This window comes from Clarias gariepinus, chromosome 16 (genome assembly GCF_024256425.1).
Source record: "Clarias gariepinus isolate MV-2021 ecotype Netherlands chromosome 16, CGAR_prim_01v2, whole genome shotgun sequence".
In the NCBI taxonomy this organism is placed as follows: Eukaryota; Metazoa; Chordata; class Actinopteri; order Siluriformes; family Clariidae; genus Clarias; species Clarias gariepinus.
Genome location: NC_071115.1, coordinates 20,663,502 through 20,675,709, shown reverse-complemented (window position 1 = coordinate 20,675,709; position 12,208 = coordinate 20,663,502). Strand labels below are relative to the sequence as shown.

Sequence of the window (12,208 nt, the reverse complement as noted above, 5' to 3'; positions counted from 1 at the left end):
ACTGTAGGTGTAGGAGTAGGATGGTAACGTGCACGTCTGCCTTCTTATTTTTTGATCCCCGCCTATAGGTGATGTGGAAGTGGAAACGCGTAAAGAACAGCGCCCATCGGGCTTGTCGGGTGTTTAATCTCTTTGCTTGTTGGATGTATTCTAAGTTTCGGTGATCGGTTAGGACTATAAATGGGTATTTGGCTCCCTCTAGCCAGTGTCTCCACTCCTCTAATGCCGCTTTAACTGCGAGCAGCTCCCGATTACCGATATCATAGTTTTGTTCAGCAGGTGTCAGTTTTCAGAAAAAAAACGCGCAAGGATGAAGTTTCTCAGGTTGCCCATGGTGTTGCGATAACACCGCCCCGATCCCTACCTCGGAAGCATTTTCTTCTACAATGAACGGCTTCTCGAGGGAAGCCGTAAAATTGGTGCAGTGGTGAATGACGTTTTTAGTTTTTGGAAAGCGATCTCCGCGTCGGCGAAGAGCGCTTTCAGTTTTGAAGGCTTACCCTACAAAGTAATGAGGTGAGGGGTGCTGCCACCGAACTAAAGTTTCTAATAAATTGCGATTAAAAATTAGCGAACCCAAGAAAACTTTGTAGCGCCTTTACTGACCTGGGTTCCGGCCATTTGGTTACCGCCTCCCCCTTGGATTTCTCCATCTCGACCCCCAGTGGCCCTATGCGATAACCGAGAAATGCGATCTCCCGTTTATGGAATTCACATTTCTCTGCCTTCGCATACAGCCCGTGCGCGCGCAGATGCGAAGAACAGCGTTTACATGACTGACATGCTCGGAATATGACCTTAAGTATATTAGAATATCATCTAAGTATACTATGACACAACGGTTAAACATATCCCAAAACACGTCATTTATAAACCCCTGAAACACCGCAGGTGCGTTTACCAGCCCATACATTACATTATATATATAATGACCGGATGAGGTGCTAAACGCCGTCTTCCATTCGTCACCCTTACGCACACGAACGAGGTTATAAGGGCTGCGGAGATCGAGTTTTGTGAATATGGAGGCACCGCAGAGTTGGTCGATAGCGGCTGGAACCAGTGGCAGTGGGTGCTTGTACTTTATTGTAACTGCATTGAGCCCTCTATAATCAATACAGGGCCTTAAGCCTCCGCCTTTTTTTTCTATAAAAAAGAAACCTGCCGAAGCTGAAGACGTGGACCTGCTGATGAGACCCTGTCTGAGAGCCTCCTCTACATATTCCTCCATCACCCTGGTCTCCTCCAGGGATAATGGGTAAATATGTGCGTAAGGCTGTGTTTTCCCTGGCAGGAGCTCGATCGCACAGTCCCACGGACGATGCGGAGGAAGTCTCACTGCTGCCCTAACGCTAAACACATCTTTAAAACGTGCATACTCTGGTGGCACATTAATGGACACTTTGATAGTGGCTTGGACCGTAAATGTTAATGGTTTACATGTCTTATCACATCTCGGGGACCAAGATCGGATGCGAGATTTTGCCCAATCAAAATTCGGATTATAATAACTGAGCCAAGGGAGACCCAGGACGACGGAATGGTCCACGTGAGGGAGATCAAAGAATTTTATCTCCTCTGAGTGGCCAGGAAATGTTAATCGGAGAGGCGCAGAAATTTCTTTAATTGGCGATTGTTCCAGAGGATGGCCATCCAGAGCTTTAACAGATATCGGGGACGGAAGATTCGACACGGGAGCTTGCAGCGCGGAAAGGATAGAAGATAATATGAGGTTACCAGCCGACCCGGAATCTATTAAAAGAAAAACAGACAAAGTGTTATTATTAAATGAAAGCTGTGCAGGTAAACAAAAAGGTGAATGTGTGCGAGGTGGGGTGCGGAGCGTTACTTTTAGCAACGGGCAGGAGCTGACTTTGTCTTTCCTCCCCACAGTACAAGCATAACCCGGCACTCATTCTTCTTGCACGTTCGTTGGCGGTCAGGTGCGATGTGCCCATGTCCGTGGGCTCGGTGGAGGACCCTTCGCGCTCAGGGGGCTGCAGCTGGTGAGGACTCGTCTTGCGGCGAAGATCAGGACATTTAACTAGCCAAAGCGAAGGACGTCGTTGCTGGCTGCGTAGGTGCTGATCAAGTTTGATCGCTTAGGTGATGCATTCAAGAAAAATCAGCGTCTCTGCATGCAAGTTCTAATTGGATCTCAGGGTTCAAATCATCCCGAAATCGAGCCAGCAGGTTCTTGTCGCACCATCCGCTTTCAGCAGCCAGAACTTGAAATTTTACTCGCATATTCGGCCACAGGTGTGTTTCCTTGTTTAAGCCTTTACAGCTGCTGTTCTCCCATTTTACCCTGGTCGGGATGGTCGAAAACTGCGCAAAGGGCCTTGAGAAAACGCTGATATCTAGCAGTGGTGGCGCCTCCAGTGCTCCACACGGCCGTAGCCCAGTCCAGAGCTCTTCTGGTGAGATGTTGCGTCACGAAGCTCACTTTCTGGACATCCGTCATATTCAGGAAATCTACAAGGTATAGTTAACAAGCTAGCAAAAAACGTTTACAACCCTCCGGGTCACCTCTGTACCTTTCTGGAGGGGCGGGCCGTGGGAGAATAGGTGCGCCAGATGCCTGCGGAGCAGCCGGGGGTTAATTACCGCTGCACGCCAGGTCGTGCACAGCGCGTGCGAGGCTGCCAATCTCTTGCTGTTGAGTGCGCAGGTAACTGTGTAGACTGGCGTTGTCACCTTGTAACCTTGACCTTGATGAAAACGTGCCTGTCTTTACAGGCCTTACCCCGACCCTGCAGACTCTGCTCGGTCCTGAGGAGGAAACACGAACACGTTGTGAGTTAGTAGCCAGCAACAGACTAACATGGTGATAACAGTGAACAGGCGTGACTCTCCGGGTTTGACTGGCTTAAATAGAAACACAGGGGAGAGACACAGGTGGACATGATTAGTGCTGGGGAGACATACCGACGTTCACACACTAGGGGGGGACAAAGCTGCGGCTCAGTAGTCCGGAGACCCAGATCTTATTCCCCTGGACTGTGGTGGTACAGGTGGACGGTAAAGCACACACAGCGACACTAAAAGACCCAGGATTAATAGGAATAAGAGGCCCTAATTACACTGCATAATTATTATTTAGCACAAAAAAATTCCTTGCGTGTGGTTGAGAGCTGATTAGATTATAGGAAATTAAAGCGGAGGATTTTTATTTAGGCTATAAAAAAATTAACCTGCGTCTATTTTTAGCCGTGCCTGCTGCCACTTTTTAGTTAGAAGTTTTCAATACAAATCTTATAATGCCCACATGACATGACGAAATAAGGCACGGCTGGTGAGCTATCCTTACTAATGATCCCGGGCTCTCCCACCTCTCGCTATGAAGTCCCTGGGGCGCGTTTAATTTGCCCCGCTTGCATGCCGCACTTCCACGTTGTTGCACACGCGTCGCATACACAGCGCGTAGTAAAATCCACTGTAACCCAACAAACCCAGAGTATTTTATAGCGCTGGGTGCAAGCCCGAGATCATTAGCAAGGATAGCTTACCAGCCGTGCCTAATTCCGCAGTCCCGCTCCTTCGCATGTCTAATGGGGGGGCCGCCTAACTAGTGAGTTAGGAGCGATATTGATTTGGGCGCGCGCCGTGACAGGCTGAAAAAATTATTGTCAGATTAATGTGCAAAAACTATATAATAAAACTATATAAGACTACATGGCCTTCATAAGACTCAACTTTTATTTAAGCGCACTCACAATAATGGAAAAACTTTATGATTTTGTAAATGTTTAAAAGCAAATAAGGTGCGCTGTTCTGCATTGTTTTCGGTGAACTTGAGCGCATCAGAAAATAAACGCAAACGTTTTTTTAAATGGTCAAAGTCAGTCTGCTTGCTGTTTTCCCCAACCCATTCATAATCATTAGTCTACTTCTGCCGGTGCGCTCTGGAAAAATTCATGCGGCTGAGTGCTGATTTAGACTACGTAGGAAATTAAAGAGGGGGATTACGATTACGATGCCGAATCGAAGTCCTGAGCCCAAACATCATTTAAATTAAATTAACAAATATTATACGTAAAACAACAATAGCCCATGTTTAAAAAAACATTTATAAATTCTGTCCGACATGAGTTGGAGCCCCGGTGTTATGCACAGAGCGCCGGGAGATTTCCTGCATTTTTTCTAAATAAACGCTATCTTTAATAACTGATGGAGGTTTTGAGCTCTATACACACGCATTCCTGGGTAAACAACTCTTAAAACCACACCTGTGACACAATAACAGTGATATTTCAAACATTTTGCAGGCTGCCATTTGGAGAAACGAAAGAATAATGAATGAACCAGTTGTTGGGTCAAAATAACCCAACCAGGTGTTCATTTGTAAATGACCCACTACATCTCATATGAGCCAACATGAGCAACCCAACAATGTGTTTAAAGTACCTGAAATAATCCAGAACTTAAATCAAAATAAGGAGATACAGAGATATGCTATATAACAGTCACTATTGTATTTACTGCAACAAGCGAAACTGTCACTTTGCGCCACCTGGCGGCCATTTTACGAATGACTTTGAAATGCAACTGATTTATTTTGGCCACTGACGTATTTACACGGCGGTGAGCGCGACGGTAATAACCATTCCAATTGGGTAACTACTGTATGCCACTGTTTTAATGTAAATTACCTGAACATAGCATACCTGCAGTACCTTCATCTGCCTACACTTTTTGAAACACTGATATAAAGTATGCAATATTACTGTTTTTTTTTTTTTTCTAATTTTTATAAAGGCTGCCAATAGTTCTGAAGTTGACTTTCTATTTCTGATGCAGGCTAGGGAGCCCAAGGCCTTAATGAAGATCCAAACAATTAATGCCACCTTTCAGCCAACAAAGATTGGCCACCCTCATGGGCTCCAGATCACCTACATGAAGGACAATAGCACCAGGAATATTTTTGTATACCATGAGGATGGAAAGGTTGATTATCTGTTATGATTCATTTTCTAAAATAATGTAAAAAATATCTTACAGAGTGCTTAATGTGAAGACATTTTTCAGTGATATAACTATTACATGTCGCATATAAATGTCACATATTTAATAACTGGAACTTATTTGTGTAGTTTATGTTTTGCCATGAAACATCGAAAAAATATGTAAGGATTTGTTTAGTATTAGTCACTAATACAGTGGAACCTTGGATTGCGAGTAACACGGTTTGCGAGTGTTCCGCAAGACAAACAGAAAACTAACAAGTCTTTGTTTACTAATACCGGTTATATATCTAGCACGCATGCGCTTCTTGTTTTGATGCCGAGCGTCACGTGATTACAACTGAGCCAATGGTTTTTCTCTCGCGCGCGCTGCAGAATTGTGGGTAATCGTCTCCCCTGTCTTAATGCGCATATTATAATTGTATACTTGTATAATAAACATCCGTGCATGCGTGTACTGTTTACTATAACATTGTGACTATGTGTGTGCACATAAAACATCTTTTATTTTGTGTTTGTCTGCGTGTGTGTACAGTTAATTTGTTATTTTTTCCGATAAAACAGTCTGTCCATTGATGTGTGTGTGTATGTGTGTATGAAAAACTCAAATAAGAGAGTAGAGGTTACTCTGTTATTTTTACTTTTTTTATGTAATGTGCAAGTTAATTTGTTTTATTTTTACTTTATATTTTTAATTATTTTATGATTTTTTTTTTGGCTGTTTTATTATTTATTACTATTATTTCTTATGGGAAATTTTGCTTGGATTTACATGTGTTTTGAAATATGAGCCCGCTTCCCGAACAAATTATCTTGTTCGTAATCAAAGGTTCCACTGTACAGGCAAAAAGTCTGGTATGTATTTTGATGTATTGTATGTGTTTTTAGGAAATAGTTGACTGGTTCAATGCGATACGGGCTGCTAGGTTTCATTATTTACAAGTTGCTTTTCCTGGAGCCTCTGATACTGAAGTAAGTAAATGACAATACAATGCAACAACGTTTACATTGCACAATTAATTAACAAAAATACTAGAACAGTTATTATTCCATTTCCCCAGGCCAGTTCTCTTTATGGGAACCTGAGGTTTTGTGGTTTAAGCATTGTTTCAGATAACTCTGTGACTTTTTCACATTCTGTCTGTAAAGTCTAATGAACTGCATTTTCCCCATTCTTGTTTAGCTAGTGACCAAACTGACAAGAAATTATATTAAGGAGGGTTACATGGAGAAGACAGGACCAAAGGTTGGAGCTTTCTAATTGCTGATCTAAGGCATTCTGATTCAATGTTTTATTTTTATTTTCAATGTTTTCAACATAGTATAAACGCAACACCTTTGTTTCTGCTCCGATTTTTCATGAGATGGACTTACAGATCTAAAATTTATTCCAGATACACAATATTACCATTTCTCTCAAACATTGTTCACAAATCAGTCTAAATGTGTGATAGTGAGCACTTCTGCTTTGCTGAGATAATCCATCCCACCTCACAGGTGTGCCACATCAAGATGCTGATCTGACATCATGTGTCACGCTTTCAGTGCGCCGCGCTGATCAAAGACCGCTCTTATCTGCTGACATTTCCCTTCTCACGCTGTCATGCTCTCCACCACGCTGGTTTGTTTTCCTACGCTGTCATCTCTCCCCCTCATCTCTATCCCCGGACCGCCCCGCCGACACACCGGCTTCTCATCTGGCGCTGATTTCTTCCGGCTTATAAGGAGGCGCGGTGCAAGAGCGCGCTGCTGGATTATTGTGTGTTTTTGCCGCAGTTTTCTCGCGTTCAAGTTCATGATTTCTTTTTCACGTTACCGACCACGCTTTGTCCCCGTTTTTGCCTCTCGCCTCACGCTTAGGATTTATTATCACACTCGGATTTAACGGCTTTAAACTTTTGCTTTCGTTTTTCGACTACGGCTCTGCTTAGTGTTTGTTTTGGCTCGTCGCCCCCGCTGACGGATTACACGGCTTTGGACTTTCGCTCTCGCCCCTTGACTACGACCCAGATTCGCCCTTCTACTGCTACACTGCTCCTTATCTCTTTGCTCTGCTCGCCCAACGCCTCACAGAACCACCTGCCTCTCTGCACCTGGATCCATCTCTCCGCCTGCTCGTTCTTACTTTGTGACAGAATAATCCAGCAAGTTATGGATCCAGCAGAGTACGACAGGATGAGAGTGGCTCTGGAGAACCAGGGCACTCTGCTCGGGAAGCAGCAGCAAGAGCTCCTCACCACCAGGCAGACTCTCGCCAACATCACCACGGAGATGCAACATCTCCGATTAGACTCAGCACGGTCCACAAGCACTGAAGCCCAGCGCGAACCACGCTTGCCAGCCCCACCCACCTACGCAGGGGAGCCAGGTACATGCAGATCTTTTCTCTCCCAGTGCTCACTAATTTTTGAGCTACAAGCCTCCACCTTCTCCTCAGAACGGTCGCGGGTGGCTTACATCATCACCCTCCTTACAGGCAGAGCCCGAGAGTGGGGCACGGCCCTCTGGGAAGTTCGTGATCCATGTTGCTATGACTTTGGTGCCTTCTCCAAGGAGATGAAGATGGTTTTTGACCGTTCTCATATTGGCAGGGAAGCTGGGAGCAGGCTGTTGAGGCTCCGCCAGGGAGCCCGCTCCTATTATGATTACGCCATTGAATTTCGGACCTTCGCTGTCACCAGTGGGTGGAACATCAGGGCCCTATCTGACACCTTCCTCAAAGGTTTGTCAGAGGCAGTCAAGGACCAGCTGGTCTCTCAGGAGCTTCCCACCGACCTCAATGAAATCATGGACCTCGCCGGCCGGGTCGACGCGCGTCTCCGTTCAAGGCAGGCCTCCAGAGGACTACTCTCTGCTCGGAGACCCTCCTTTCCCAGAACATCTCAAGAACCTCCTTCTCCGAGAGAGCCCAAGCAGGAAGGGCCTATACAGCTAGATAAGACCCATATCTCCGAGGAGGAGAGACGGCGGCGCCGCCAGGAGGGAGCCTGCTTTTATTGCGGGTCCTCAGGACATGCACTCAAGACCTGCCCATTAAAGAAGAGACGTCCTCTAGTCAGACTGGGAGCACTAGGAGGCACTCCTCCAGATAGACTCCCAGAACCTCGTCCCCTACTCCCCGCTACGCTAATCGTCGGCGGTAAAGCTCACGGGATTCAGGCGCTCATTGACTCCGGTTCTGACCGTAACCTTATCAGCACCGCTACAGTCAGGAAGCTAGAGGTTTCCTGCGCTCCTGTTGAACCTCCACTCTCGGTTCAGGCCCTAGATGGCACTCCCCTACCCGCCATCACACGATGCACCCTCCCACTTACCCTAAGGACCTCAGGTAACCATTTTGAGGAGATCAGTCTGCTGGTCATTGATAGATCCCATGCCGCTGTGGTTCTTGGTTTGCCCTGGCTTGCCCTTCACTGTCCTCAGATTGACTGGACTAAGCAGACCATCACGGGCTGGGGCTTCTCATGTTCCAAATCTTGTCTTCTCTCCGCTCTTCCTTCTGCTCCAGCTAAGCCGGAGGACCCTCCGGACATCTCTAATGTTCCTGCTGAATACCACGATCTCAAGTTAGTCTTCAACAAGGCTCGGGCTACCTCACTCCTGCCTCACCGACCCTATGACTGTCCTATTGACCTCCTTCCCGGCACCTTCCCTCCAAAGGGCCGTCTCTACTCCGTGACGCGCCAAGAGCAAGGAGCCATGAACAAGTACATCACGGGGGCCCTCGCCGCTGGCATCATCCGCCCGTCCTCCTCACCCACAGGTGCAGGTTTCTTCTTCGTCAAAAAGAAAGACGGGTCCCTTCGCCCATGCATAGATTACAGAGGGAACCGTTACCCCTTACCACTCATGTCCACAGCCTTCGAGCTTCTCCAGGGAGCCACAATCTTCACTAAGCTAGACTTACGCAATGCATATCATCTCGTCCGTATTAGATAGGGTGACGAGTGGAAGACCGCCTTCAATACCCTGACCGGGCATTATGAATCTTTGGTAGTGCCTTTTGGACTTACCAATGCCCCCGCCATTTTCCAGAGCCTGATTAACGACGTACTCAGAGACTTTTTGAACCTCCATGTATTTGTCTATTTAGATGACATCCTAATCTTCTCTCACGACCTGGAGGAGCCACGTTCGCCAAGTATTACAGAGACTTCTCGAAAACAACTTATTCGTCAAGGCGGAGAAATGCCAGTTCCACACGACGACTACCACTTTTCTAGGGTTTGTCATCTCCCCCTCGCAGCTGGAGATGGAACCGGCCAAGGTTCAGGCAGTCTCCAACTGGCCAACCCCAGCCTCGCGACGAGACCTCCAACGATTCCTTGGTTTTGCCAATTTCTACCGCCGGTTCATTCGAGGATACAGCTCTGTCGCCGCCCCATTAACCTCTCTGACTTCCTCCAAGACGCCCTTCTGTGAGGAGTGAGGAGGCAGAGAGAGCCTTCGCCAAGCTCAAGAGAAGGTTCACCTCAGCTCCCATACTAATCATCCCCGACCCTTCCCACCAATTCGTAGTGGAGGTGGATGTATCAAACACTGGTGCCGGAGGCGTCCTGTCCCAAAGGTCGCCACAGGATAACAAACTGCACCCCTGTTCCTTTTTTTCCCATCATTTATCCCCGGCTGAGAGGAACTACGACGTGGGCGATCGAGAGCTACTAGCCATCAAGCTAGCGCTAGAGGAGTGGAGGCACTGGCTGGAGGGAACCGAGCTCCTGTTTCTAGTATGGACTGATCACAGGAACCTCGAATACCTACATAAGGCTAAGAGGCTTAATGCCTGACAGGCTCGCTGGTCCCTTTTCTTCTCCCGGTTCAACTTTGTCCTGTCCTACCGACCAGGCTCCAAGAACACCAAGCCTGATGCTCTATCACGCCAGTTTTCATTTCCCCATGACCCTACGCCGCCCGACACTATCCTACCCTCGCATTGTCTGATAGCAGCCGTAGAACTGGACATTGAGGCTACGGTTAAGCAGGCACTGACTCAGGAGCCTGGCCCAAGCAATGTCCCTCCAGATCGTCTTTTCGTTCCGCCTCGTCTACGCTCCCAGGTCCTGAAATGGGGCCATGGCTCCAAGCTGTCCTGTCACCCAGGCTCTGCTCGGACACTCTTTATCCTTTAACAGCGCTTCTGGTGGGGAGGGACGTTTTCAGCTTTGTGGCAGCCTGTGACATCTGCATCCGCTGCAAACCCAACAACCGCCCACCGGCCGGCCTTCTCAGACCCTTACCCATACCTCACCGGCCCTGGTCGCACGTCTCGCTGGGTTTCGTAACGGGCCTACCCTCATCTGATGGGAACACGTGTATCATGACCATCGTTGACTGTTTTTCCAAATCCGTCCACCTGGTTCCACTCCCCAAGCTTCCCACCGCCAAGTAGACTGCTGAGCAGCTAATCCTTTATGTCTCCACGGTCTCCCCTCTGACATCGTATCAGATCGGGGCCCTCAGTTCACCTTACGCTTTTGGAGAGCCTTTTGCAAGCTCCCTCCATTGGCCCATTCACAATAACCAAGCTAATCAATCCATGCGCTGTCCGACTTTTACTCCCTTCATCCATGCGACGCATTCATCCCACCTTCCACGTGTCCCAGCTACGATGCATCGCAAACTGTCCTGCTTAGTGTTTGTTTTGGCTCATTGCCCCCGCTGACGGATTACACGGCTTTGGACTTTCGCTCTCGCCCCTCGACTACGACCCAGATTCGCCCTTCTACTGCTACACTGCTCCTTATCTCTTTGCTCTGCTCGCCCAACGCCTCACAGAACCACCTGCCTCTCTGCACCTGGATCCATCTCTCCGCCTGCTCGTTCTTACTTTGTGACATTATGAGTAGTGCACAGGTGTACCTTATACTGCCCACAATAAAAGGCCACCCTGAAATGTGCAGTTTTGTCTCACAGCAAAATGCCACAGATGCCACAAGCATTGAGGGAGCGTGCAATTGGCATGTTGACAGCAGGAATGTCAACCAGATCTGTTGCTCGTGCATTGAATGTTCATTTCTCCAGAATATGGCAGTACATCCAACCGGCCTCACAACCGCAGACCACGTGTAACCACACCAGCCCAGGGCCTCCACATCCAGCAGGTTCACCTTCAAGATCGTCTGAGACCAGCCACTCAGACAGCTGCTTAAAACAATTGGTTTGCATAACCAAACAATTTCTGCACAAACTTTTAGAAACCATCTCAGGGAAGCTCAACTGCATGCTCGTCGTCCTCATCGGGTCCAGCCCGTCGCCGTAACAGACTTGAGTGGGCAAATGCTCACATTTGATGGCGTCTGGCACGTTGGAGAGGTGTTCTCTTTACGGATAAATCTCGGTTTACATTGTTCAGGGCAGATGGCAGACAGTGTGTGTGGCGTCGTGTGGGTGAGCAGAAAATGTCCCAGTTCTTGCATGGCCAGCATACTCACCGGACATGTCACCCGTTGAGCATGTTTGGGATGTGCTTGACCGGCATATACGACAGCGTGTACCAGTTCCCTCTAATATCCAACAACTTCGCACAGCCATTGAAGAGGAGTGGACCAACATTCCACAGGCCACAATTGACAATCTGATAAACTCTATGCGAAGAAGATGTGTTGCACTGCATGAGGCAAATGGTGGTCACACCAGATACTGACCGGTTCTGAGTCCCCAGACCAATAACGCAAAAAACTGCACATTCCAGGGTGGCCTTTTATTGTGGGCAGTATAAGGTACAGCTGCGCACTACTCATGATGTCAGATCAGCATCTTGATGTGGCACACCTGTGAGGTGGGATGGATTATCTCAGCAAAGCAGAAGTGCTCACTATCACACATTTAGACTGATTTGTGAACAATGTTTGAGAGAAATAGTAATATTGTGTATCTGGAATGAATTTTAGATTTTTAAGTCCATCTCATGAAAAATCGGAGCAGAAACAAAGGTGTTGCGTTTATATTTTTGTTGAGTGTATATCAAAACTAAAGACATTGAATTTATGACATAACAAATATCACCACTAGAATGGCTTTTCATCTAAAAACCATCTCAATTGACCTTAAATTGGGTGGTTGAGGCCAGGCCATAAGATCCGCCACTCCATTATTTTCTTCTTGAACAAATAGCTTTTACATAAATGAGAGGTGTCATTGTCCTTTTGAAAAACAAATAATGGTCCCACTAAGGCCAAACCAGATGAAATAGAATGTGGCAACACAATGCTGTGGTAACAGTGCTGTTTAAGTGTGCCCTCAAT

General features: G+C 47.3%; 1 protein-coding gene across 5 annotated transcripts in view; it reads left to right on the top strand.

The window, feature by feature from the left end:
• The window catches only part of LOC128545117 (arf-GAP with dual PH domain-containing protein 1-like), a 141,108-nt gene that overhangs the window by 95,566 nt on the left and 33,334 nt on the right, over window positions 1–12,208 (top strand). For 4 of the 5 annotated variants that reach the window (XM_053515491.1, XM_053515489.1, XM_053515488.1 and 1 more), the window contains exons 6-8: window positions 4,801–4,947; window positions 5,853–5,936; window positions 6,148–6,210. In XM_053515491.1, the coding sequence (XP_053371466.1) occupies window positions 4,801–4,947; window positions 5,853–5,936; window positions 6,148–6,210 (294 nt within the window). The remainder of the gene's footprint in view (window positions 1–4,800; window positions 4,948–5,852; window positions 5,937–6,147; window positions 6,211–12,208) is intronic. The other variant, XM_053515490.1, reaches the window with a different exon arrangement.